The sequence below is a fragment of the Protopterus annectens genome, chromosome 10.part0 (genome assembly GCF_019279795.1).
Source record: "Protopterus annectens isolate FY-2018-M chromosome 10.part0, PAN1.0, whole genome shotgun sequence".
Taxonomy (NCBI): Eukaryota; Metazoa; Chordata; order Ceratodontiformes; family Protopteridae; genus Protopterus; species Protopterus annectens.
Window position 1 is genome coordinate 74,645,169 of NC_056744.1, and position 27,624 is coordinate 74,672,792.

Genomic DNA, 27,624 nt, shown 5'->3' on the forward strand with positions numbered 1-27,624 from the left:
ACACTGAGCCTTCAATCAGCAGTTCCCAACTTAGAAGAATGTAAGCTACCTGTCCTGCCACAACAGTGCAGACCACAAAACTTCTTAATGTAAAACAGCTGGTCTGAAACCCAAGTGCTTAAACCAAAAGGCTTAGAATGATAATTACACCAAGCAGTAATAAATAAAATTGAGTACTTTTAAGATAATGCAAAAGCAAAATAAAGTAATAAAGTTGGAAGAAACACAAATACAGTAAAAGCAGATGAATAAAAAGCAATTTTTTTTGAGTGAGCAAATGAGATGGGCCCAGGAGGAGTATCCAAAATGCAAATTTACAAGATGGGCGGGCAGTTTCAAAGCCACCAAGATTAACACCAAAACAAAAGCAGGGTGGGAGGGTAGGGGAACTAACTGAAAAGACAGAGCCACAACTTCCAGCTAGATAGTATTCAATGCAACACAAATAAATCAATTTAAATGCTGTATTATTTGAAAAAAGTGCAGATAAAGATTTACTTAAATTCACTTATACGTCCAACTGATTGCAGGTAGGTCTTAGCCGGCCAAAGCTCAGAGTTTAAGCAGAAAATAATCCAAAATGTATCACTTATATAAGGCAGAAACCAAATATCAATGAAGTGAAACTACCCCCACTTATCACTGGCTATGCAGGAATTCTAACAAGCACTAAATTCTAACAAGCATTAAATGAAAAAACAGAGCCACAGCTTCCAGCTAGACAGTATTCAATGCAACACAAATAAATCAATTTAAATGTTATATTATTTGAAAAAAGTGCAGATAAAGATTTACTTAAATTCTCTTATACGTCCAGTTGATTGCAGGTAGCTCTTAGCTGGCCAAAGCTCAGAGTTTAAGCAGAAAATAATCCAAAATGATGGTTTTGAGCCTAAATATACTACCTACATGTTCATTCATTTATCCATAAAAAACTTTTAAAACTTTCACAAAAATGAGCACACACAAATAGATAAAATGAACTGTTTCAATAAATAAACTAAAACTTTTAATCAGTCTATATAATCTATTTGTATAAAACATATCATAAACAATAGACTATTGCAACAAATTGCTCAACACTGCCATCTTGTGACTTAATGGACAAATGCATTCAAGATCCAACATTAAAATCAAATAATTCAACCACCCTTTGTATAACACTTTTTCACTTTAAAATAATATGCAAAACTTTACATCTTAAACCCTTGCTGCCCTAAGTTTTAAAACAGGGGCCAGGGAGATAGCTTCATTTAACCCAAGTGTTTTACTGACCTGTAAAACTAGTTGCTAATGTACTTCCCTGAATTCTATCCTGGTCTCCCATGCCCCCCCCCCCACTAAGGTCTTGTTCTATCTTTTCAAGGAGAAAAAAAGTGAAACTAGCCTGTAAACCATTTACGGCATGTTTAAAAAGTGCATTTTTTACTTCTTTATTCTGAATCTCATGTAGTTGTTCATAGATTCTTTTCTTCAACTTACGTGTCATCTTCCCTACATAGAAGGCGTCACATTTTTTACATAATGCTATATAAATCACCTCTATAGTGCAATTACAAAAAGAGGTTGCCTTAATATATAAAAGATAAAAAGTGAAAATAATCTGAAGGCTCAATCTGGTATTTGCTATCCCTTCTTTCCACTAGATAGAACAATTTTCTTATGATTAACCTTGGTGTACGATGTAGTAAACATATTTGCAAACTTCAAACTGAAGTAAATGAATGTGTGCAGTATGCCACTGTGATGTCATAGATGATGTTAAGACTCTTGTAAATTTTCCACTATTTCCATGTCTGTCAATGGCCCTGAACTTACACTCGAGGTAAACTGACACAATGCACTTGTTCAGCTGCATTGTTTTACAATGAAATAATAAGCTGAGCAAATTCCAGGCATTTTAGGAATTTAACGGGAACTGGTTTAGTCCATGAGAACATCTTTAAAATGTAAAAAAGCAGTGCAACGCTTATATAGGGGGCAGAGATTATAAATTTAGAAGTTGCAGGGCTGAGGACTGGAAGGCTTTAGGATACTGTGGTATTAACTTATCAGAGATGACACTTAATACTTCCTTTTTTTCATTGCAATCTTAAGGTATCTCGATGCTAGCTAGATTACTGTGCAAATGAAAACTGTACTACATAATATAGGTATTGAGGAGATTTTAACAGCCATGCAACTTTTAAGGTGAAACTGCATTTTCCAGCTAATTTTTCTGAAACAACGGTTACTATGGCCTGCCTCCCTAAATAAATAAATAAAGCAGTTGTACCCACTGAATCAATGGATTCAATGTCCACATTTTCATTTTTGCTATTTGGCTAGACATATGAAAACACTTCAGCAAAATTATCACTAAATAACTACAACTTGATATTTGGGTCGGAAGTTTGGAACCTAACTTTATATTATTTACTTTAATACAGTGGTAAAGCTGACCGATATATGTCAAATATAAAAGACTTTTTAAATTAAGAATGTGAAAAGGATGGACGGATGGTTGGACAGACAGGATCACACTTTCCGCTAAACTGGCACCCTACACAGAATCTATAATTAGAATGTGTTGTTTATACCCATGTACACAAAGTTAGAAATCATCATTTATTAAGGTTTTAATAGTTCAGAAGTAAATAAAACAGAAGGCAGTTTTCTAGATGTGTATCATTCAGTGAATATACAGAATTGTTTAGAGATTTGTACAAGATGATCCATGTAATTTGGAGACCTTTTCTGGTAAGATATCCAAACAGTGATGGAAAAGTATTGCCCATGGGATACCAGAATACTATTTTGAAGTTCTGGGTGTTTGCTTATTTAATGTTTTATGTCGTAATTTCCTTCAGGCAGCATATTTTAAAAATTCAGTGGTCATCTGTAGGTCAACCCTAGTTCAGGTATTTGTACTTGTCATATGAAAATCTGCCTACATTTAATCACTATGCAATAGTATCAGAACAGAAGCACTAGGCAAATATATTTCTTAGCACATTTTCCTTTCAATTCCATATTTTAATTCGTTAAATGCTCCAATCAAACTAATGTTTTGAAGTTTAGTGTCACTGCTGCTAAAAATGATAGTGTGCTTTCAGAAACATGTTGTAAGAAATATATTCTCCATTTCTTCTTTACTACAATGTATAGAAGGAAAACAGTCAATATCAGCTGTAAATGATCTCTTTTGTGTCTAATCGTGGCAGAGTATAAGTGAAACATGGTGTTCTTGGATTTAGAGGGTGCTACCTAGGTATACTACTCAGATGTCGTGTTTTGCCCTTGAGCCAGATGACTGTAAAAAGAAGTTATGTACACCATAACTATGCATCTTGTGCTGTCCATTTTCATTCGTTCCTGACTGATGGGTCTTTGACCTGAATTCGGATCTGGCTTAGCCGCAATTACTTAGACTCTCTGATCCACTTCTCAAGTTTCCCCCATTACCCATACCTCAGATTCAGTTAGCTGCTCCAAAAATAAAGGGAGCTCACCTCAGGCCAACAGGAAAGAACTAGGGCTCAAGCATGGAAAAGAGGTTCCATATCTATCATCAGGTCACTCCAGGAAAAGAAAGGAAGGTAGTAGGATGGCAGGAAGTTGAGGAAGAATGAAAATGGACAACACAGTTGCATAGTTATGGTGAGTACATAACTTTTAAATGTGATGTTGTCATTTTCATTTATGCCGCAACTGATGGGACAGAGTCCCCAGCTACGTGAATCTTGGGTGGCCCTCGTGGAAGGATATTCTGGAGTACTACAGAACCAAAAGCAGCCCTGCTTCTGGAGATCAAATCCAAATTTGAAATGAGCAATAAAAGCATAAGCATTGGACCAAGTGGCTGCCTCACAAATGTCACTAATTCCAGCGCTGGACCAAAAAGCAGATGAAGTAGCCATGGAGCTACTGGAGTGTGCTTTAAGAGGTCTAGGCAAAGAAAGACCTCATTTACTGTAAATGAATGATACGCAATCTGTTAGTCATTTTGCCAAAGTAACTTTAGAGACTGTTTTACCCAGTTTACTAGAGGAAAATGAAATGAACAACTGACATGATTTTCTAAAGTCATTTGTCCTACAGAGATAAAACGGATGTCTATGCAGATCTAAAAGATGGGGAAGATAAAAAAGTAAATTGATAACTTGGTTAGTATTTGCCTCTGACGCTACTTTGGGCAAAAAGAAAGGGTAGGCTCGTAAGATAACCCTATCTTTATGAAAAAACAAACATGAGAATTTAGAAGAAAGGGTTGAAGCTCAGACACTCGTCTTGTGGAGGTAATAGCCACTAGAAAAGCAGTTTTCCAAGAAAGGAAATTGAGATCAGATTTAGCAGTGGCTCAAAGGGACTCTGTATTAAACCTGGCTGTAGAAGCATTAGATCTCAGGGGAAGCAGAGTCTTTTACTGGAGGCCTACGCAAAAAGGTGCCTTTATGGAAAGCTTTGCACAACTTGGATGACACTAGAGGGGAAGCATTATCTTCAATATGATAACTGGAGATAGCTGCTAACTGCACTTTGATGGTAGAAAAACTAGCTCCTTCTTTAAAAATGGAGGCTAGGAAGACCAAGACAGCGGGAATAGAAGCATCAAAGGGATCCAGTTCTCTCTGAAGGGCCCAAAAGGAAAATCCTTTCCAGTTACTTTTGCATACTTCCCCAGTAGAGGCTTTCTGGGACGATAGGAAAATCTGCTGGACCAGGGAGGAAAGCCTGGGCTGTCTAACCATTAGTGGAATTGGAGAAATCATGCAGTCAAGGCCTGTAATGTCTGGATGTGCCATCCCCATGGGATGAGGCAGAAGGTCTGGACTGGGGTCCAGTAACCAAGGTGGATATCAAAGATAAGATCAAAGGAAAAGGAAAGTACAGTTTTGTACCTACCATAAATGTAGATGTTCGAAGATCCACATTGCTGCAGTCATAACCTGTGGGTAGTCCGCTGTCCTCGGTCGGCCCGAATACCAAAGTATTAGGCTGGCGTCGGTCATGGTCGCTGAGATCTGACGTCAGTACGCCTAGGTACTAAAGCGCATGACCGACGTCATAGCCCCAGTCTTTCTTGCCCCAGATGTCAGAAGGCCCTAAAAAGAAAGGCCATAGCCAAAAAACAATATTTACAACCCAAAACACACAACCACCCCAAACTACAGTGGGGAAGGAGGGAGGGTAAATTGGACTGCAGCAATGTGGATCTTCGAACATCTACATTTATGGTAGGTACAAAACTGTACTATGTTCTTCATCTCACATTGCTGCAGTCATAACCTGTGGGTAGAATCCCAAAGCAAAGGTAAAGGGAGGATGGCAAAATTATAAAGCATTGGGAGCTGCTAACATGCCCTGTAAAACTGCAGTGGCAAACCCAGCCCTAGATTTGGAGTAAAGAGGGAGATGGTAATGTTTAGAGAAAGTGTACACTGAACTCCAAGTAGCTGCCTCCAAAATATCTTTAGTAGCTACACCCCTTAAAAAAGCAGTAGAAGTGGCAGTAGCCCTAGTGGAATGAGGCCTGATTCCAGCCGGAATCTCCTTACCATGATGAGAATAACAAAAAGCAATACAATGGCCAATCCACTTAGAAATAGTTTGTTTAGAAACAGGTTTCCCCTGAGATCCCAAAGCAAAAGAAACAAACAACTGTTGAGACTGTCTGAACCCTTTAGTTCTGCTCAAATAATAACGTAACTGCCTGTGAATATCCAAAGAATGCAAAATTTTTTCCCCTTTATTTTGGGGATCAGCATAAAATGTAGGCAAATGAATAGATTGGTTCAAGGCCACATTTGAAACAACTTTAGGCATAAAAGTAGGGTTAGTACGTAGGGATACCCTATCCTTATGAAAAATCAGGAAGGGCTCAACTGCCATTAGAGCCTGTAATTCAGATACCCTTCTAGCAGACATAATGGCCAACAAAAAAGCAGTCTTCCAAGACAAAAACTTCAACTCAGATGTAGCTGCAGGTTCAAAAGGAGGTAAAGTGAGTTTTTCCAACACAAAATTCAAAATTGAGATCCCAGGAAGGAGTAGGAGCTCTACGTGGGGGTCTTATGTTCTTTGCCCCTCTAAGAAATTGCTTAAACAAAGGATGAGAGAATAATGGTGGGTCACAATCATAGTGAGCAGAAATGGCTGCAGCATGAACTTTTACAGAGGAGAAAGACAAACCTTTGTCTAGTAATTCTGTAAGATATTGAAGAGAAACACTCAAATTAGGTACTGTAACATCAAAGCTCTTCGCTTGGCTCCAAAGAAAAAATCTCCTCCATTTATCAGCATAAACTTTCCTTGTACTAGGCCGTCTGGCCTCCAAAATAACATCCAAAACTTGTTGAGGAAGCTGCGACCCTCCAGGGTCTAAAACAGAATATGCCAGGCTGTCAGATGCAGGGACTGTATCCTGACATTGAGGAAATGATTGCCTGCCTGGGACAAAAGGTGTGGAATTGATGGCAAAGGCCAAGGAGGCTCCCGTACTAAACTCCTCAGCAGAGGGTACCAGTGCTGACGTGGCCAATCTGGAGCTATTAGAATCATGGAGGGCTTGTCCTGTCTGACCTTCAAGAGCACCTTGGGAAGGAGAGGCAGAGGAGGAAAAGCATAGACGTGAAGATTGTTCCAACTGAATGATAGAGCATCCACTTTCCAAGCTTTTGGATGAAACAGCTTTGTGCAAAACTTTGGCAGCTGGAAATTTAGTGGAGAAGAGAACAGATCTATGTCTGGAGTCCCCCTAAGCACTGTCAACTGTCGAAATACATGAGGATCCAATTTCCACTCGTGGGGATCCACCATCTGTCTGCTCAAAACATCCGCTAAGGAGTTCTGTGCTCCTGGCAGAAACCTTGCCTGAAGAGTGAGGTGCAAACTGAGAGCAGTCTCCCACAAAATCATAGCTTGCCTGCAAAGAGGGTAGAATGGGTTCCCCTTGCTTGTTGATGTACCACATGACAGTTGTGTTGTCTGTTTGAATCAACACGTGTCCTGGTTGAAGTAGATCCTTGAAAGCCATCAATGCAAATTGGACTGCTAACATCTCCTTCATGTTGATATGCAAATGTTGAAGTCTGGCAGGCCACGTGTCTTGAACCCATTTTCCATTGAGGTGTGCTCCCCAAGCCTTGTCTGAGGCATCTGTCGTTAAGATCTGACTCGCCTCTGGTCGGGTCACAGAGAGTCCCTTGTTTAGGTGACATTCCTGAGCCCACCAGAAAAATTTCTTTTGAATGCAAGGTATTATCTGAATGACAGTGTCCAAACTGTGGCAGTGTTGAGTCCATACACTTTTGAGATACCATTGTAGCTTCCTCATATGCAGTTTGGCATTGGGAAGCACCAGAATACAAGATGCCATGAATCCCAAGGCTTGAAGGACTGTCCTTGCAGTCAGCCTGGACAGGAGAGACAATTTTTGGAAGTAAAGTGTAAGATTTCTTTGCTTGTCCGGGGTCAAAAACGCCATCTGAGAGGCTGTATTCAGTCTCACACCCAGAAAGCACATGTCCTGAGAGGGTACTAGACTGGACTTTATTTCGTTCACAGAATACCCTAGGCACCTTAACACTGCCATAACATACCGAAGATGGTGAAGTAGCTTGTCTTTGTCTTGAGCAAGAATCAGGCAATCGTCCAAATAAGGATAAATTTGTATTCCTCTTAACCTTAAGAAGGCTATCACCGGAGCCAGAACTTTGTGAACACCCTGGGCAGTAGATAAGCCAAAGGGCAATGCAGAGAACTGATAATGTAAAGTCCCAGCCAAACGCAGGAATCTCCTGCAGCTGGGCCTGATAGGAACATGAAGATAAGCCTCCTTGAGATCCAGAGTTACCATCCAGTGATCTTTGCCTAGCAGAGGCAGAAGTTGTTGCAAAGTCAACATTTTGAATTTTGGAATGTCCAGGTATGTGTTGAGAATAGACAAATCCAGAATTGGCCTCCAAGTGTTTCCTTTCTTTGGTACAAGAAACAGGCGAGAATAAAATCCTAGGCCCACTTCTGACGGAGGGACCTGCTGGACAGCCCCATTTGTAGAAGTAAAGAAATCTGTTTGTGAGCCTCCACCTTTTGCTGAGGAGGAACGTCTGGCATGCCTTTGAAAGGGGGCAATGTGTGGAAATAAAACTTGTAGCCTCGGTTTATAATGTCCAACACCCATTTGTCCTGGGTGACTAAAAGCCAATTTTGCCTGAAAAGTGCCAACTTTCCTCCCAGAGGAGCTGCCAGACAGGAAGGATCGGGCAGCTGAAGATGCAGGACATTGGGTCTGTTTACGAAAGGACTGGCCCCTGCCCTCACCTGTAGACTGTGCAGGGAACTCCACGTCCTAGGCCTAAAGGAACCCTGTGCATGAGCTCTGCCCCTCCCACATCTAGATCTACCCCTAGACTGTAAATCAGAAGAAGGGTAAGCCCATCCCTTAGTAGGCCAATTTCTGCTAAACTTAGGGGGCTGCACCTGCAAAAAATCCTTAACAGTCTGCATAGACTTAGCTTTGTCTTCCATTTTCTTCAATACTGACTCCACAGGAGAACCAAACAAAACTTCAGACTGCATCCAAAATTCGAGCTTTAACATGCTCTGACAAGTTCTGATCCTTAAGCCAGGCGTGCCTACGAATAACTGATCCAGTGGCAGCCACCCTGGAAGAGGCCTGTAAAGCATCAAAACCACACTGCAAAGAATGCTTACCCACCTGATCAGAGGCATGAACCAAATCCTGTAATTCTTTACACTCTATGCCCTCTGCTAAAGCATCTACCTTAGATTTCAACTGACTAAGGAGAAAATTCTGGTACTTCAGCATATGAAACTGGCAATTCAAAGCCCTCATTGCAAGAGTGGAAGAGGTATACACCTTTTTACCCCACCTATCCAAAGCTCTAGAGTCTTTATCCATAGGAACTGGATTATTTACAACAGAAGCCCTGACACCCTTAGGTCCCTGGCTAATAGTTTCTGGGTCAGCCCTAGGGCTCTTATACAAATATTTATGAGCCTCTGGCACTCTGTAATACCTGTCTGGCTTAACCGGGGCAGGAGGCAAAGAGTCTGGATTAAGGGAAGCCTCAGAGAAAACATCCTGAACCACATCCAAAACAGGAGGTATAGCCAAGGGTCTATGTTGTGGTAAAAATAAGAATTCCCTAAGCCTCTTTCGGGAATCTGAGAAATCCTGACCTTCCCATTTAAAATGTTCCCTCATAGAATGTAGGGTTTCTGAAAAAGAAAAATCCTCTGGAGGGGAAGCAGAAGGACTAGAATCCTCTGCGTCTGAATCAGAATAAGGGGGAAAATCCTGAATGTCTTCAGCCGAAGACTCTGAGTAATCTGAAGAATGTTCCAATCCTTCCACCTCTGGCTCTACCCTAGGCCTCTTATCTGGAGGGGGCATAGAACCTCTGATCAAGGAAATCAAATCTTCTGCCATTTTAAGCATGTGTTTTTTAGGTACAGAACCTGCAGAACTAGGACTGACGCCAGAGGAAGACAAACCAGGCCTGGCCTTGGAAGGTACCTTAGAGACAGAGGGAGAAGGCCTAACCACCTTATGTAAAGAAGGGATTACAGCAACCTGAGAGGCCCCCTCAGCCTGACCCGACTCCTGAGAGGCCACATCTTGCAAAACTAAAGGTTCCCCCTGAGACTCAACTGAAACCTCGGCTGGATCCACAGATTCCACCGTGGTTTCTAAAGAACCGGCGTCCGGAATGGACGACTCATCCTGCTTGGATTTTAACGATTTCTCCTTACGCTTCTTAGCGGTAGCGGGCGTCGGAGGATCCGACGGCATATTGTAATTACACCGCTTACCGAAGACAAGCCTAGCACAAGCTAACCTACGTTTAATGGTGCGCTTATTAAATTTAGCACAAAAGCGACACCCGACTACGTCGTGCTCAGGCCCCAAGCAAGGAATACAGAGAGAGTGATAATCCCTATGAGGTATCTGTTTCCCACAAGAAATACAATTATTCACTTTTTCTGACATCCGGATTTAACTGAGGCAAGAAAAGACAAAAATATTCCCCAACGGGGTACTTAGCCCAACTTGGTTTTCGGTCTGAAACTCAGAATACGAAAATTTCAGGATGCCGAACGGCACTTGCAAACGCTGCTTCGGACCATGCGGCAAGAAAGACTGGGGATATGACGTCGGTCATGCGCTTTAGTACCTAGGCGTACTGACGTCAGATCTGAGCGACCATGACCGACGCCAGCCTAATACTTTGGTATTCGGGCCGACCGAGGACAGCGGACTACCCACAGGTTATGACTGCAGCAATGTGAGATGAAGAACATCCACATTTGATGAGGTCAAAAAGGAGCAATGGGGATAAGCTTGCTCTGCTACCAAAGTGCTTTCAATAAGAATTTTGGAATTAGAGGTAAGGGGGAGTAAGCGTAAAAGAGACTGGAAAGCCAAATGTTGACTACAGCAGCTCTTGGTGATGTCCCAGGAGAAGGGGGGGGGGGTCAGGGCAAAGAAGCTGCTGCACTTGTTGTGGTGGAAAGCAAACAGATCACAGCATGGCTGACTCCACTGATGGAAAATCCTTTCCACCAGGATGGATCTGCTCAGCTTGTCTGCTAGCATGCTGGATTTCCCCGGGATGTGCATTGCCATAAGAAAGTGGTCAAAAGAGATCAACCACTGCCAGATTCTTACTACCTCTCAACAAAGTGGACAGAATCGGGTTCCATCCTGTTTGCTGATGTACCAGACCACCAACTTGTTATTGGTTTGGACTGCAATAGTCTCCTGGGGAAAGGTGCCCTGGAAGGCCTGCAATGCTAGAAGGACTGCCCACATCTCCAAAACACTGACATGCAGATTGGTTTCTTCACAGAAGCATATTCCCAAGAAATGCCCTCCCACCCCAAATGGGAAGCGTCCATGGTCACTGTGGCAAGCAGGGGTGGAAACACAAATGGGTGTCCCTGATAGACTTCACTGGACTGGATTCACCAAGGGAGACAGCTTTCACAAAACTGAGTCAGCTTGATCGGTGAGGACAAAGGATGTTGAATTGACCACTGAACAGTTAGAGTTCACTGAAGAACGTCCATATAGAATTGAGCCATCAGAATCAAGGTTATAGCAGCCACCACAGACCTAATGCCTGTACAACAAAGCCTTACTGGGGGAGAGGGGTACAAAAGAAGTCATTCCACCTGAGATCTTATGGTCTGTACTCTGTTTGATGGAAGAAAGGCAAACTGGTTGGTCATGTCCAGGCGAGCTCCTAGGAATTCCCAGGTTTGGACAGGCTGAAGACGAGACTTGACATAGTTGATTGTGATGCCTAGATATTGGCATAAATGGAGGAAGTAGTCCCTGGCTTTTTCAAAGGGATCCCTGGTACAGGCTCTGAGAAATTAGTCATCCAGGTATGGAAACAGTCTGAATCTGCACAGTCTCAGACAAGCTGCCACTACTACCATACACTTGGTAAACACCCTGGGGGCTGTGATCAGACCAAAGGGCAGGGCTCTGAACTGATGGTGGCTGGTTTCCACCTGAAAGCGCAGGTATCTTCGGGAGCATCTGTTCATCTTGTTGTGATAGTATGCATTCTGAAGATAGATATAGCACATCCAATCGAACTTTCACAGAAATGGCAGAATGGACTGAACCGTGACCATCCGGAACTTTGAGTTCTTCACAAACTGATTGAGCTTGCTGAGATCCAGAACTGGTCTCAGGTCTCCTGTTTTCTTTGGCACTAAAAAGAATCTCTAAAAAGTTGCGAACCCTCTCTGTTCTGGTTGGACCTCCTGGATAATTCTTTTGTTTAGCAACTTTTGAACTTCTAAGGCTGCTAACTCCCGCTGACTGGGTGGAATTTTGAGGAACCATTTTCTGTCGGTTGTCAGGATTTGTAAAAATGGTACGAAGTAACCTCTGGATATGATTTTCTGCACCCAAATATCATTGTTACAGACACCCAAATTTCTAGGTACAGAGAATAGTACCCCCGACTGCCTACAGAGACGAGCAGTCAGGCATGCCTTCAGGAGCACCAAAAACATTCATCAGAGAAGGAATCTCAAAACTCTGGTTCTGCGGGCCTCCTCTGCCATGAGGTCGGTGTCTGTCATTAGAACCCCGTCCCTGGGGGAAAGTTTCCCCTCCCAAGTCTTGGGAAGGCCCTTGAGATTTTTAGATCCATAGTTTTCTACCCCTTCTCTGATTTCTGGAAAAAGATCTCTGAGGGGTAGAAAACCGTATATACACAGCAGATAAGGTCCTTCCATTTTGCTCACTGCAGAAAAGCATTTCTTTAACCATTGAACCAAACAAAGAATATCTATCGAAAAGACCATTGGTGAAAGAAGACTTGAAGGGCTCTGCAAAATCACACAGGTGTATCCAGGAGTTTCTCCTTACAGCTATGCCTGAACCTGCTGCCCATGAGATACCTTCAGCTGCAAGAGAGATCAACTTCATGGACGCTTTGGATACAGGCTGGAGGGTGGCCAGTTATGAAGAGCATTTCTTACATTCCTCCACAGATATGGAGAGTTCTTTACTCAAACCTTTTTCTAACCTGGTGAAGTGTGCCAAATAATTCAGCGAACATACAGCAAATGTCACAGAGGCATAAATTCTCTTTCTGAATCTGTCCACCACCGTAGCCTCCCTGTTAGGAGGATGGACAGAAGAGCTTTGCTCTGCTAGCTCCTTCCTAGTGGCTTCTGCCACTACTATGGCATCTACAGGGACTCCCTTACTTCAGTGTGGCCTGTCCTTAGGTGGACAAGAAATTTGTCAGAGCAATGAGGGATAAGTTCTACTGTATCCAGATCCTTCCATGCCAGTTGAGGGACCAGATCTATAAGCTCATCTGCTGAGGGATAACCCAGGATGTAGATGGGCTACACCCAAAGGTATCCAGGAACACTGACTCATCCTACGAAGGAGGATCAGAAGACCATCCACTTTTCTGTCTAAGGATCTCTAAAATGTCTCCAAAGGACACATCTTCTAGTGGAGACCTTGGGGATCTCTCCCCTTCATCAAAGTCATCGTCTTCGGTGAGACATTTCTGAGGGGATTCTAAGGACCTCTTTTTGCACATCCTCTTGTGGGGAACCTCTTCAGTGGGATGGCCTGAAGAGGTATCTGAAGAGAGGAAATTCTAGAATGGGAACTGCCTGGAAGCTCGAGTATAAGATGTTGAAGCTCAGAACTAGGAGCCGATGGAGGAAGTGGGGTAGGATCCAAAGAAAGAAGAGTAGTCTGAACTCTTGGTTGACAGAAGGCCCTCTCCATCACCACAAAGGTAGAAGGGCTGGGAGAAGCCGTGTTTGGCTGCTTTGGATCCAAAATCCCAGGAGCTGCCAAACCCCAATCTTGCCTTGATGTCTGCTTTGAGGGAAAAGTTGGACCCAAGTTGTCCAGCGCCGTGGTGAAAAGACAGCTCCAACAGCTTCCGAGTCTAACACATCCCCCAACCATACCTCTCAAATGTCCAGATTTTAGGCTCATATTTTTGGTCTGTTCCCCTTAAAATTTGTGGTTTTCTGACAAATCACTGGGATGATCCGAGGACTGAAGTCACTAAATAATGACATACATTTGAGTTTCATACCTCAAATCCTTCAGAAAATGTATGTTAAAACAAACCTTGTTACTCTAGCAACTTTCTAAGTTTATAAGAGCAATATTTAAAATATGTCCCTATTTTTGGGCCTTTGTCCCCCCATTTTGTCAGGCTTTGTCCAGATTTCTTGCACTAAGAAGTTCACAGCTATGCCCCCGCCATCCCCACCCTCGTCTGCCACTGACAGTTTGGCTCACAGACTTGTCCTGCTCTAGGGGATTTGGCTCCAAATGAGTCAGGGATTCTGCCTGAGTGGAAGATGTAGTCGTCTTTGGATCCACCACAGACACTCAGAGTTCTTGGATCCGAGGGCTCCAAAATTGCCGGACGGATCGAAGAAGGAAAAACAATATTATGATAAGTAGGAGGAAGACTCACTGATCCAACAGGGGATGCAGCTGTAATCACCCCATCTGAATCTGAGCCCTGAGAAACTTCCTCATTATTCTTATCCATATCAGCTTCTGAGAGATTTCAGAAAGACCTGACAGTAGAAGTGACAGACTGAGGGTGCAACAACCTCCTTGGGGTTTCCTTTAGAAAAGGAGAATAGAGCCAAGGAGAAACCATCTGGGAAACCAAGGTGATCAGATCTTTGGAGATTTAGCTGTCATCACAGTAGGATCCAAAGTGGTCATATCTGATGTTTTCAGAATTTTGGATGGCAGCTCTGAGACCGGAGGAGAAACTGGAGAGCGAGTAGGACACCACTTCCCATGTTCCCTGGCCTCCGAAGATGGCTTCAATTTCTGTGATGGGGTTTGAGGCTCTGAAATAGAAGAAGCTGCAGAAGTAGCAGAGGAAGGTAGCAGACCTTTCAAAATGAGTTTATTGTGCTGGTCACTCAAGGCCTTGGTATTAAAATGGTTGCAACTAGAACAGTTAGTATAGCAAGGTGGGCTGTGCCCAATCAACAAATGCACTCCCTGTGTGCATCAGAATTGGATATCTTATGGCCACAGGAAGTGCACTTTTTGAAACTTGTAGGTTTTTCAGACATGGTCAAAAATAGAGAGGGAGTGTCATTTTAAAAGAGAAGGAGGAGGAAAGAGTACCAATGATAGTATTGAGAAATATCCAAAGGCAGGGAAGGAAATAATGCAAGAAAAAAATGTAACAATGGGAGGAAAGAAGGGTGATGAAGTAATATGAGACAAGAATAGAACACTTGCAATCCACACAAAAAACACCATAGAACTCGAGAGAGCAGGACACCACTTCTGAAGCAAAGAAGCGGCAAACAAGATTTGAGGTACTGTAGGATGCCGGGGAAGTATGCATAACGGGAGGAGCTCAAGAGCTAGATAAAGTAATTCCATCACAGACGGATTCAAAGTCAGATCTGAGACCCATCAATTGAGGAACAAATGAAAATGGCAACATCAGATCTTAGCATGTAACATTATGTACGATCCCAACATGTGGTGTCAAATGCCTTGGCCAGATAAAGATGGGCAGCGTGAGCATTATGAAGACTACCACTTTAATGACCTTATCAAAGAAGTTGTCAATATTAATAGTAGGCATGGCCTTCCCCTTACAAAAGTGATCTGCTGAGTTTCAAGCCTAATGCGGTTTTGATGTCATGACTAGTAAGGTCCATGATAATGTGCTGCAAGTACTTACAGATTTGACGCACAAGACCGAGGAGATCATCAAACAGCTAGATAACAGGTTAAAGAGGGATACAACAGAGAGAGAGAGCATCCCACAAATGCACTCTAGCTTAAAACAAGCATAAATCATTATTTAGCTATGCCAGAAAAATAAGAAATAACACCAACTGCTCCAAATGCATTCACAATGGTACCAAGTAGTCAGATCCAGTTGATTTCACTACCATACTGGCTAATAAATTTAGTGCCAACTTCACCCCTCTGACTGCTATTCCAAACCTACCTATCCCTAAAGGAATCATGCCGCCAATCTTCACTTACTGAAGTTGCTCTCCAAAATGAGGAATACCTTGTCCCTGGGGCATGACAACATACCATACTGCCTAATTAATAACGTTAATCAAGTAGTGTGGCCCTACTCCTCAAACTCTCTAACTTATGCCCATCAGCTGGCTTTGTTCCATGGGAGTGGCGCACAGTGTTTGTAATGCCACTTCACAAACCCATCAACTTAACAAGTATTACATGCAAAATTACACAATACATCATACCAATCCTAATTAACTAAAATATCAAAAACATTAGAGGCAACACCCAGCAGTTTGGCTTTGTCAAGGTTAGTTCCTGTCTCATGAATCATGCAATCATTTTTGACAGAGTTGCACACAGCATACCTTGACCTTGCCAAAGCATTTGATACTGTATCTCATGCAAATATAATAAATTAATTGAATAAATTCCAAACTGACACGTGTAGTTAACTGGGTAGCCATATGGCTTCAGGATGAGGCTCACACTGTGAGAGTGGGGGGAGCATCTTCAGAGAACATGAAGGCAACCAGTGGAATCTTGCAGGATCAATTCTTGGACCTCTGCTGTTTGATATCTATGTTGGTTAACAAAGCTCATGGGTGATTATAAGTTGAGAGATGTCATCAAGTTCCCCCTCTGACATACATGCACTCCAGCAGCAGCTTGTACTTATTAATTGCTGTTGTACAAAAAAATGGGTGCCAGCTCAACACCAAAAGTGCAAAACTGTAGCATTTGTTAAACAGCCTACAGCTCCTGCATAGAGTATAGCTGACACATCACTTCAAAATGAAAATGTTGTGAGGAACCTGGATATGCAAGTGGACAGCTCACTTACGTTTCACCATCACACTGCAAGAGAAATTGGGAAATCTATTTTGCACAGCTCATAGCTAAAGGTATACTTCCCAGATATAGAGAAGACCTCACCTTCTAGCACTCTGCTCTGATTAAATCCACCATTAATTAAAATGTCTCTTTGGGATGCACCTTACTAAGCATATTAAGCAAATGAAGAGACCAAAGAGGCTTGCAGCTAAAAGGACTGGGGCTTAAAAGTCTAATTACCATGAAAGGCTGAAAGCTTTGTCCCTGTACTCAGTTTCAGACAGACTCCTTAGTGGTGACTAGTGCCTTACTTATAGGTCTATAAGGGACACGTTAATCTAAGAACTCTTATACCTCAATGAATGAAACAGTCCAGTAAACACTAGGGCAAGAGACCTTAATCTAGCTCAACAAATAAACAAGACTAAGAGGAGAGATAAAATTGTCACACAGTGCCTACCCCTTCTCTGGAACAGATTTCCTCTCTAAATTAAGCAGTGTGTTACATTGTTTGCCTTTTAAAAACAGATCAACTGATTGGCTATCGAGACATTCACCCTTGGTAAGACTGGTCTAGCTATGCCTAACAATGGGTACTGGCAAGGCATAAATGGCATCATGGCTTGGTTGCCTTGTAACTTCTATGATCTTATGAGGCTGAAGGGTTTGTAGTTCCCAGGGTTCATAGGTTCATACTAGGCTATCTGCCCTAGGGCATTTATAAGCCTAGCCAGAATGTGTTTGGCTTTCACCACCCATTTTAAATTTATTTTGCTATGCCCTTTTTCGAGGTTAGTATACTGTGCCTCTGTCTAACAGATCTCCCATCCACTCATCAAGATTCCTCTTGAAGAGAGTCAATGAGGGACTCTGCCTAACCTGGACTGGGATTTTATTCCAGAGTGAAGGGAGCCTCTGGGTTATGAATCTGTCCCTCCAGCATGCCCTATTTATTTCAGTGCTGAGGTTCAAGTCTCTCGAGCGCATAGCTCGATGGGATTTGGATTTTCTGAGGTGCAGCATGTCCATTAATTCCGGGTTGGACATGGCTTTATACGTCAGGCACAGATCGCCTCTGAACAGGCGTTATGCCAATGAGTAGAGCTGGTGTTTCTTTAACCGGGCAGAGTATAGCATCTGTTTGAGCCCTTTGATCCTCTTGGTGAGGAACGTTTGGGGTCTTTCCAGTTGCTGCAGGTGTCTGGTAAGGTACATCCCAAAAGGGGCATTGTACTCAATTATGGGCCTGATGAGGGATGAGTAAAGAGGCACGATGACCTCCCCTGATCTAGATGTGAATCCTTTCATGATTAGGTGGGCTATATAAAATGTTTTTCTAACCACTTTGGCCACGTGGTTGTCAAATGAGAGATTGCTATCAACTTGGGTCCCCAGGTCCCTAATTACTTCTTCTGTACTTAATGGATTACCACCTATGTGGTAATTTGTGAGCACTTTGTTTTTGCCAAAGAGGATGACTATACACTTTTGGCATTTAGCTTGAGGCCATGGCTCTGGCACCAGTTGTCTGTTTCTATGAGGCCCTTTTGGAGGATACTTGTGTCGGCTGGAGAGTCGATTATGGCGCCCAGTTTGCAGTCATCTGCGAACTTGGTCAGCCACAGTCCTTCCGTGTTGGCCTGTACCTCCGAGAAATATATACCGAACAAGAGAGGTCCCAGGACTGAGCCCTGTGGGACACAACTTGTAACTGGTTTGAGTCTGACATGGCTCCAGCACTTCTAACCATGTGGGTTCTGTCCTTGAGCCAGTTTGCAATCCATCTAGTGACATAGTGGTTTATATTTAAGTTAGTGAGTTTATCTATAATGTCCTTTTGGTGTATTGTATCGAAGGCTTTTGCGAGGTCCAGGTAGGCTGTGTGGACCACCTTCCCCTCGTCAATGGCCTTGGTGACTGTTTCAAAGAAATCAACCAGGTTTAAGAGGCAGGATCTGCCCTTAACAAAGCTGAACTGGGTAGGATCCAGTGTCTGTAGGTCCCCAATATCTTTATTTAGGAGGTCCATGATGATCCTTTCCATAGCTTTGCAGACCAAGCTAGTCAGGCTTATGGGGCAATAGTTTCCAGGATCTGTTGAGGCACCACCTTTATGGAGAGGGACCACTGTTGCTGTACGCCACTCTTTGGGCACATATCCTGTAGTAAGGCTGAGACTGAACAGTAGTTTTATGTTTGGGTTTAGCTCTTCTTGGAGTTCATGTAGGACGCAGCCCGGGACACCGTCTGGTCCCATTGATGCTGTGTTTTTTGCTTTGGAGAGGGTGGCTCTTACCTGAGCATCTGAGATGTCAGGGGGGCAGCACTCTGCTGGGATAGATATTTGCCCTTTTGGTGGGGATGGGGGGGGAGTTTGTGCTGAACCTGTCAGCTAGGATGTTGGCAATGTCTGTGGGTTCAGTGTATTTTTTGTCATTTGGACTAATTCTGAGCATATCTGGGAATTACCACCCAGGTTCCTAACATAACTAAAGAAAGCCTTGTGATTATCCTTAGTGTCCTGTGCAATTTTTCTCTCGAAGCTGGCCTTAGACAATTTTATGAGTGCCCATAGTTTTTTGCTAATACTGATCAGTGATGCCTTCCCTTTTTGGGATTTTGCTCTATCATTTAGTAGCTTCCTCCTTCTGTTGTATAGTTTATGGCTGGGGTCCACCAGACAGGACGTCTGCCTTTGGAGGATTGGGTCTTGGTTTTATTTGGGATCACATGATCCATGCATTCCTGAAGGTGTTCATAGAATGCGTTTATAAAGGATTCTGGGGTCTGCCTTGTGGAGAGGCATCACTACAGCACTGCACCAGGATTTGAGCACATAGCCTATAGCTAGCCTTAGGTTAAACAGTTTAAGGAGGGGATCAGCAAAAGTGTTAAAAAACAGTTGCTTAGACAACCCAGAATGTTATCTAGACCTATACAAGATATGTTTTTGGTCTTTGAGAGCATCTTAAAGACATAATTCTTTATGGTTTTAGGTGGGAGAGTGGCTCAAGAATGACAAGATTTGGGATGGGAGCTTCAGAGAAGACATTTGCCATGTGTTTTGGGTTTGGTTTAGGAGAACAAAGCCACTTCACTCATGTTGGGGGAGAAGGGCATAGGCTAGTCCACTGCAATACTGACACCTACTAGATGCTGGATGCACCAACAAGATGTACAAAGAGGTCAAGGATTACTGATAGATGCATGTCCAGAAGTGCGCAGTGATCAAAAGGCTTGAAAATGTGACAGTTATACTTAGCCAGTCTGCCTCAAGAGTAAGATAGGATAGGATAAGCAGATGACTCTGACAGCTGACTGAAAGTTACCAGGAAATGGAAAGAAAGACCAAGAAAACAATCTGATGTATAACTATCCTTTCACAGTACAACTGCCATGCAGTACTTCTGTATAAGACCTTGAACCCCACCCAGAGTCATAATACAGTAAACTCTCAGTTAACTGGCACACATGGGGATTGGTAGATGCCGGCTAACTGTAATTTCTGGTTGCTTGAGAGTTACTATTAAAAACAGGTCTGACTATTTCTGTACCCTTTACTACTTGTTTGGTATGACTTGTTCTCAGGTTGGGGAGAGAGAGGGAATTTATTCCTATCTTCCTTTTTAAAACTCTAAAAATGTAAGGTACGTTTCTGCGAGGGAAAATAAAGTGCAACACATGAAAATTGTACTGTATTTCTTTGATTTTTTTTTTTTTTTTGCTGGTTGCTTGAGTTCCAGTTAACTGAGAGTTAACTGTATGCTGCATTACCTGAGTTGCACTGTCTACTTACCTTGCAGATCATCTCTAGTTTGGGGTTAGATGCAAAAGTTCCATCTTGAAGGTACCGGTCACACTCCTCACGCCAATGCTGCCATTTAAGCTCAAACTCTGTCAGTGTTTGATTGCTACCAGGCTAGACAGACAGAAAGAATGAAAAGTAAGTGCACAGTACAGTTATTAATTCAGTTTTCTGTGATTCTTACAGAATGTGCCATGAAGTAAAAGCACAATATAATCACACTCAAAGAAACAAAGTTGCAAGAAAAACAGTTAATGAATACAACCAGTTACTGATTTATTATTTGTTCAGCACCTTGGTGCCCATCATGTTAAGTATGCGGAAAACTGTGCATCCTCTCTATCTCCCCTCTGCGAGAGACACACAAGCACACACACACACACACACGCAAGAACACACACACACACACACACACACACACACACACACACACAAAATTAAGGCAAGTAAGAATCCTAATTCACGCCACTTTATAGCTTCCTTACAACCATGCTCTAAGGTATGATCTTGTAACATTTTCCCAAATGGTACAGGTTTTCCACACTGAAAACTGAAATGTCAAGATTTGCACAGTTTGTGCATCATTAAATATATTCCGTTATATTTTTCTAGAGTGCTCCAAATGCAACTGTACTAGTAATCATTTAAAATCTTGGGACCTGTATTGCTGAGCTGCTAGATTTGTAGACCAAATGTCAAAAAATCCAGACTTAAATTTACTAAATCCAAGAATGCCATCTCTCAAAATATTCCCTTTCCTCTGAGGTACTGCAATCTTGGAGTTAATATACAGAACTTCAAGGGATGTGGGAGGCTTGCACCCCACAATGGGGTACAGGTAGCGCACCACCTGTATAAAAAATCAAAACAAAAAAGTTAAAAGGAGAAGAGCAATGTTCGATGTTCATTCTTCATCTGTAGTTTAATTTTTTTTTGGAGCTTCTACACTTGACAATCCAGGTGTCAAGATTTCGGCAGGGACCCCACTCTATAGACCCCCCCCCCGCCAGTAAGTCACCCATTAGAATTACTAAAAAACACTGGTAGCATACCACAAAGATAGGCATCTTTTTCATCAAGCTATCTAAGGTCTTGCACAAATTTCTTGTGCCAGATCCTGGAATACTCTCTCTTGCAAACATAGCAAGCATCTGTCGAGCGTCATCCATTCGGCCTTGTAAAACATATCCAGTGACCTGAGGGGGGAGAAAAACATAAGATAAAGTAAACAAACATATGACAGATTAAAAAAAAAAAGAAAACAGCTTTCAAAAGAAGGTGGTAATAAGGAGGCAGTGACTCTTGCTAATTTTCTCCCCAAGTTTCACAACTTAGGTTACTGTTACTTGTACAAAAAAGAAAAAAAACAGTACGCAGCAATACTTAAAGAATACATTCAGAAAATATTAAAATTATGAATCACAGTACAAATACTAAAATGTATTTATTTATATTTGTTTACTAGGGTAGGGCACTGATATCAATGGACCATTTGCAGGCACAGCCTGGGTGAATAGGATCACATAAGAAATGACCGAAACATATTTACAGATACAAGGATATGCTAAAAAAAAACAAAAATATTTACGTACTTACAAATGCAAGACTATGCTACAACATTTAGTTCAAGAAGCAGTTAATGTCAAAACACGGATGGAAAAATGGAATTATGTTTAGCACAGCTTTATAGATAAGATTGTAGCCATAACTTATATGTCACTGTGCTCACTGATCAATGTTTCCAGTTGAAACCCATGCAACTTAACTCTACAAACAAACCCAACATTTACAGCAGGGTCACCCAGAGAAAAGGCAAACTAAGCACTCATCACTATGAGTGAGAGGGTGTCTCTATCTTTGAGCAGCATCATATAAAATAGGCTGGGCAGAATTCCACTTTGGAAGAAATGGTGTCACAATACCGTTCAAAAGAAAACCAGGGGGAAACTGAAACAGGCACCAGTCAGTCCAACTATGCCAACTTCCTCTGCAGCAAGAACAGGTCAGAATCCCCAGTAGTAAGTCCCCTTTATAAAAAGTACAGTTTTGTACCTACCATAAATGTAGATGTTCGAAGATCCACATTGCTGCAGTCCTAACACTTGGGTAGTCCGCTGTCCCAGTCGGCCCGAATACCAAAGTATAAGGCTGACGTCGGTCAAGGCGCATTTGTCTGACATCAGGACGTCAGGGTACAAATGCGCATGACCGACGTCATATCCTCAGTCCTTTCTTGCCCCAGATGTCAGAAGACCCTAAAAAGCTAAGGCCAAAACCAAAAAACACCAAAACACTCCTGTACCTAATATATGTACAATATATACACATTTACAAAAAATAGAACCTCACCCACACAACCACCCCTAAACACAGAGGGGAAGGAGGGAGAATTGACTGCAGCAATGTGGATCTTCGAACATCTACATTTATGGTAGGTACAAAACTGTACTATGTTCTTCATCTCACATTGCTGCAGTCCTAACACTAGGGTAGAATCCCAAAGCAGAGGTAAGGGAGGATGGCTAAACTATAAAGAAGCAGGAGCTGCCAAAATGCCCTGCAACACAGCAGTGGCAAACCAGCCCTGGACTTAGAATAGAGAGGAAGGTGGTAATGCTTGGAGAAAGTATGCACTGAACTCCAAGTAGCTGCCTCCAAAATATCCTTAGTTGCCACCCCCCTTAGAAATGCTGTTGAAGTGGCAGTAGCCCTACTGGAATGAGGCCTAATCCCAGCTGGAATCTCCTTGCCATGATGGGAGTAACAGAATGCAATGCAAAACCCAATCCACTTAGATATAGTTTGTTTTGACACAGGCTTGCCCTGGGAACTCAAAGCAAAAGAAACAAACAACTGCTGAGACTGCCTAAAATCCCTAGTCCTGCTTAAATAATAACGCAACTGTCTGTGTACATCTTCTTCTTCTTCTTCTTCTTTCGGCTTTATCCCGGTTAGGGAGCTTACAGGATCACCTGTCCGCATTGAATGGCAGTGGAGTTTTACAGTGTCGAGTTGCCAGCCCGGCGCCCAACCTTCCACAGAAGGCACACTCACACGCACACCTAGGGCCAATTTAGAGTGTCCAATCACACCTGCAGCATGTCTTTGGGATGTGGGAGGAAACCGGAGCACCCGGAGGAAACCCACGCGACCACAGGGAGGACATGCAGACTCCACACAGAAGGCACCCCAGCCGAGGATCGAACCGGAGAACCTCTTGCTGTGAGGTGGCAATGCTAACCACTGCACCACCGTGGCCGCCCCAACTGTCTGTGTACATCTAAGGTGTACAAAATCTTTTCCCCCCTATTTTGGGGATCTGCATAAAAAGTAGGCAAATGAATAGTTTGGTTTAAAGCCACACTAGAAACCACCTTAGGCATAAATGAAGGATTAGTACGTAATGATACCCTATCCTTATGAAAATCAAAAGGCTCAACCGCCATAAGGGCCTGCAATTCAGAAACCCTTCTTGCAGAAGTAATGGCCAACAAAAAAGCAGTCTTCCATGACAAGTATTTCAACTCAGCAGTAGCCGCAGGCTCAAAAGGTTGTAGAGTAAGTTTCTCCAACACAAAATTGAGGTCCCAAGCAGGAGTAGGAGCTCTACGCGGGGGTCTTCTATTCTTTGCCCCTCTAAGAAATTGCTTGAACAAAGGATGAGAAAACAATGGTGGGTCACACTCATAGTGAGCTGAAATTGCTGCAGCATGAATCTTAATAGAAGAGAAAGACAAACCCTTGTCCAATAGCTCAGTAAGATATTGAAGAGCCACACTCAAATTAGGCTCAGAAACATCCAAATCCTTTGCTGCACTCCAAAATAAAAATCTCTTCCATTTTTCTGCATACACTTTACGTGTACTAGGTCCTCTGGCTTCCATAATCACATTCAAAACTTGTTGAGGAAGTTGAGACCTGCTGTGGTTCAAAACAGAATATGCCAGGCTGTTAGATGAAGAGAGTGAAGCTTGACATTGAGTAGATGACCGCCCTCTGAGACAAAAGGTGTGGAATTAAAGGTAAAGGCCATGGAGGCTTTCTTACCAGATTCCTCAGTAATGGGTACCAGTGTTGTTTTCCGAGGCCAATCTGGAGCTATCAAAATCATCCTTGGCTTGTCTTGTCTGACCTTTAGGGAGTACCTTTGGGAGGAGAGGCAGAGGTGGAAAGGCATACACGAAGATTTTCCCAACTGAACGAAAGAGCATCCACTTTCCAAGCTGTGTGATGAAACCTTTTCGTGCAAAACTTTGGCAGCTGGTGGTTTAGTGGAGAAGCGTACAGTTCTGTTTGAGCCCTTTGATCCTCTTGGTGAGGTACGTTTGGGGTCTTTCCAGTTGCTGCAGGTGTCTGGTAAGGTACATCCCAAAAGGGGCATTGTACTCAATTATGGGCCTGATGAGGGATGAGTAAAGAGGCACGATGACCTCCCCTGATCTAGATGTGAATCCTTTCATGATTAGGTGGGCTATATAAAATGTTTTTCTAACCACTTTGGCCACGTGGTTGTCAAATGAGAGATTGCTATCAACTTGGGTCCCCAGGTCCCTAATTACTTCTTCTGTACTTAATGGATTACCACCTATGTGGTAATTTGTGGGCACTTTGTTTTTGCCAAAGAGGATGACTATACACTTTTTGGCATTTAGCTTGAGGCCATGGCTCTGGCACCAGTTGTCTGTTTCTATGAGGCCCTTTTGGAGGATACTTGTGTCGGCTGGAGAGTCGATTATGGCGCCCAGTTTACAGTCATCTGCGAACTTGGTCAGCCACAGTCCTTCCGTGTTGGCCTGTACCTCCGAGAAATATATACCGAACAAGAGAGGTCCCAGGACTGAGCCTTGTGGGACACCACTTGTAACTGGTTTGGAGTCTGACATGGCTCCAGCACTTCTAACCATGTGGGTTCTGTCCTTGAGCCAGTTTGCAATCCATCTAGTGACATAGGGGTTTATATTTAAGCTAGTGAGCTTATCTATAATGCCCGAGTGGGGTATTGTATCGAAGGCCTTTGAGGTCCAGGTAGGCTGTGTGGACCACCTTCCCCTCGTCAATGGCCTTGGTGACTGTTTCAAAGAAATCAACCAGGTTTAAGAGGCAGGATCTGCCCTTAACAAAGCTGAACTGGGTAGGATCCAGTGTCTGTAGGTCCCCAATATCTTTATTTAGGAGGTCCATGATGATCCTTTCCATAGCTTTGCAGACCAAGCTAGTCAGGCTTATGGGGCAATAGTTTCCAGGATCTGTTGAGGCACCACCTTTATGGAGAGGGACCACTGTTGCTGTACACCACTCTTTGGGCACATATCCTGTAGTAAGGCTGAGACTGAACAGTAGTTTTATGTTTGGGTTTAGCTCTTCTTGGAGTTCATGTAGGGGCAGCCGGGACACCGCCTGGTCCCATTGATGCTGTGTTTTTTGCTTTGGAGAGGGCGGCTCTTACCTGAGCATCTGAGATGTCAGGGGGGCAGCACTCTGCTGGGATAGATATTTACCCTTTTGGTGGGGGGGGGGAGTTTGCGCTGAACCTGTCAGCTAGGATGTTGGCAATGTCTGTGGGTTCAGTGTATTTTTTGTCATTTGGACTAATTCTGAGCATATCTGGGAATTACCACCCAGGTTCCTAACATAACTAAAGAAAGCCTTGTGATTATCCTTAGTGTCCTGTGCAATTTTTCTCTCGAAGCTGGCCTTAGACAATTTTATGAGTGCCCATAGTTTTTTGCTAATACTGATCAGTGATGCCTTCCCTTTTTGGGATTTTGCTCTATCATTTAGTAGCTTCCTCCTTCTGTTGTATAGTTTATGGCTGGGGTCCACCAGACAGGACGTCTGCCTTTGGAGGATTGGGTCTTGGTTTTATTTGGGATCACATGATCCATGCATTCCTGAAGGTGTTCATAGAATGCGTTTATAAAGGATTCTGGGGTCTGCCTTGTGGAGAGGCATCACTACAGCAGTGCACCAGGATTTGAGCACATAGCCTATAGCTAGCCTTAGGTTAAACAGTTTAAGGAGGGGATCAGCAAAAGTGTTAAAAAACTGTTGCTTAGACAACCCAGAATGTTATCTAGACCTATACAAGATATGTTTTTGGTCTTTGAGAGCATCTTAAAGACATAATTCTTTATGGTTTTAGGTGGGAGAGTGGCTCAAGAATGACAAGATTTGGGATGGGAGCTTCAGAGAAGACATTTGCCATGTGTTTTGGGTTTGGTTTAGGAGAACAAAGCCACTTCACTCATGTTGGGGACGAAGGGCATAGGCTAGTCCACTGCAATACTGACACCTACTAGATGCTGGATGCACCAACAAGATGTACAAAGAGGTCAAGGATTACTGATAGATGCATGTCCAGAAGTGCGCAGTGATCAAAAGGCTTGAAAATGTGACAGTTATACTTAGCCAGTCTGCCTCAAGAGTAAGATAGGATAGGATAAGCAGATGACTCTGACAGCTGACTGAAAGTTACCAGGAAATGGAAAGAAAGACCAAGAAAACAATCTGATGTATAACTATCCTTTCACAGTACAACTGCCATGCAGTACTTCTGTACAAGACCTTGAACCCCACCCAGAGTCATAATACAGTAAACTCTCAGTTAACTGGCACACATGGGGATTGGTAGATGCCGGCTAACTGTAATTTCTGGTTGCTTGAGAGTTACTATTAAAAACAGGTCTGACTATTTCTGTACCCTTTACTACTTGTTTGGTATGACTTGTTCTCAGGTTGGGGAGAGAGAGGGAATTTATTCCTATCTTCCTTTTTAAAACTCTAAAAATGTAAGGTACGTTTCTGCGAGGGAAAATAAAGTGCAACACATGAAAATTGTACTGTATTTCTTTGATTTTTTTTTTTTTTTTGCTGGTTGCTTGAGTTCCAGTTAACTGAGAGTTAACTGTATGCTGCATTACCTGAGTTGCACTGTCTACTTACCTTGCAGATCATCTCTAGTTTGGGGTTAGATGCAAAAGTTCCATCTTGAAGGTACCGGTCACACTCCTCACGCCAATGCTGCCATTTGAGCTCAAACTCTGTCAGTGTTTGATTGCTACCAGGCTAGACAGAAAGAATGAAAAGTAAGTGCACAGTACAGTTATTAATTCAGTTTTCTGTGATTCTTACAGAATGTGCCATGAAGTAAAAGCACAATATAATCACACTCAAAGAAACAAAGTTGCAAGAAAAACAGTTAATGAATACAACCAGTCACTGATTTATTATTTGTTCAGCACCTTGGTGCCCATCATGTTAAGTATGCGGAAAACTGTGCATCCTCTCTATCTCCCCTCTGCGAGAGACACACAAGCACACACACACACACACGCAAGAACACACACACACACACACACACACACACACACACACAAAATTAAGGCAAGTAAGAATCCTAATTCACGCCACTTTATAGCTTCCTTACAACCATGCTCTAAGGTATGATCTTGTA

General features: G+C 42.8%; 1 protein-coding gene across 1 annotated transcript in view; it reads right to left on the reverse strand.

The window, feature by feature from the left end:
• The window catches only part of NUP85 (nucleoporin 85), a 1,184,651-nt gene that overhangs the window by 547,377 nt on the left and 609,650 nt on the right, over window positions 1-27,624 (reverse strand). The window contains exon 9 of the mRNA XM_044085035.1: window positions 27,114-27,236. Within this exon, the coding sequence (XP_043940970.1) occupies window positions 27,114-27,236 (123 nt within the window). The remainder of the gene's footprint in view (window positions 1-27,113; window positions 27,237-27,624) is intronic.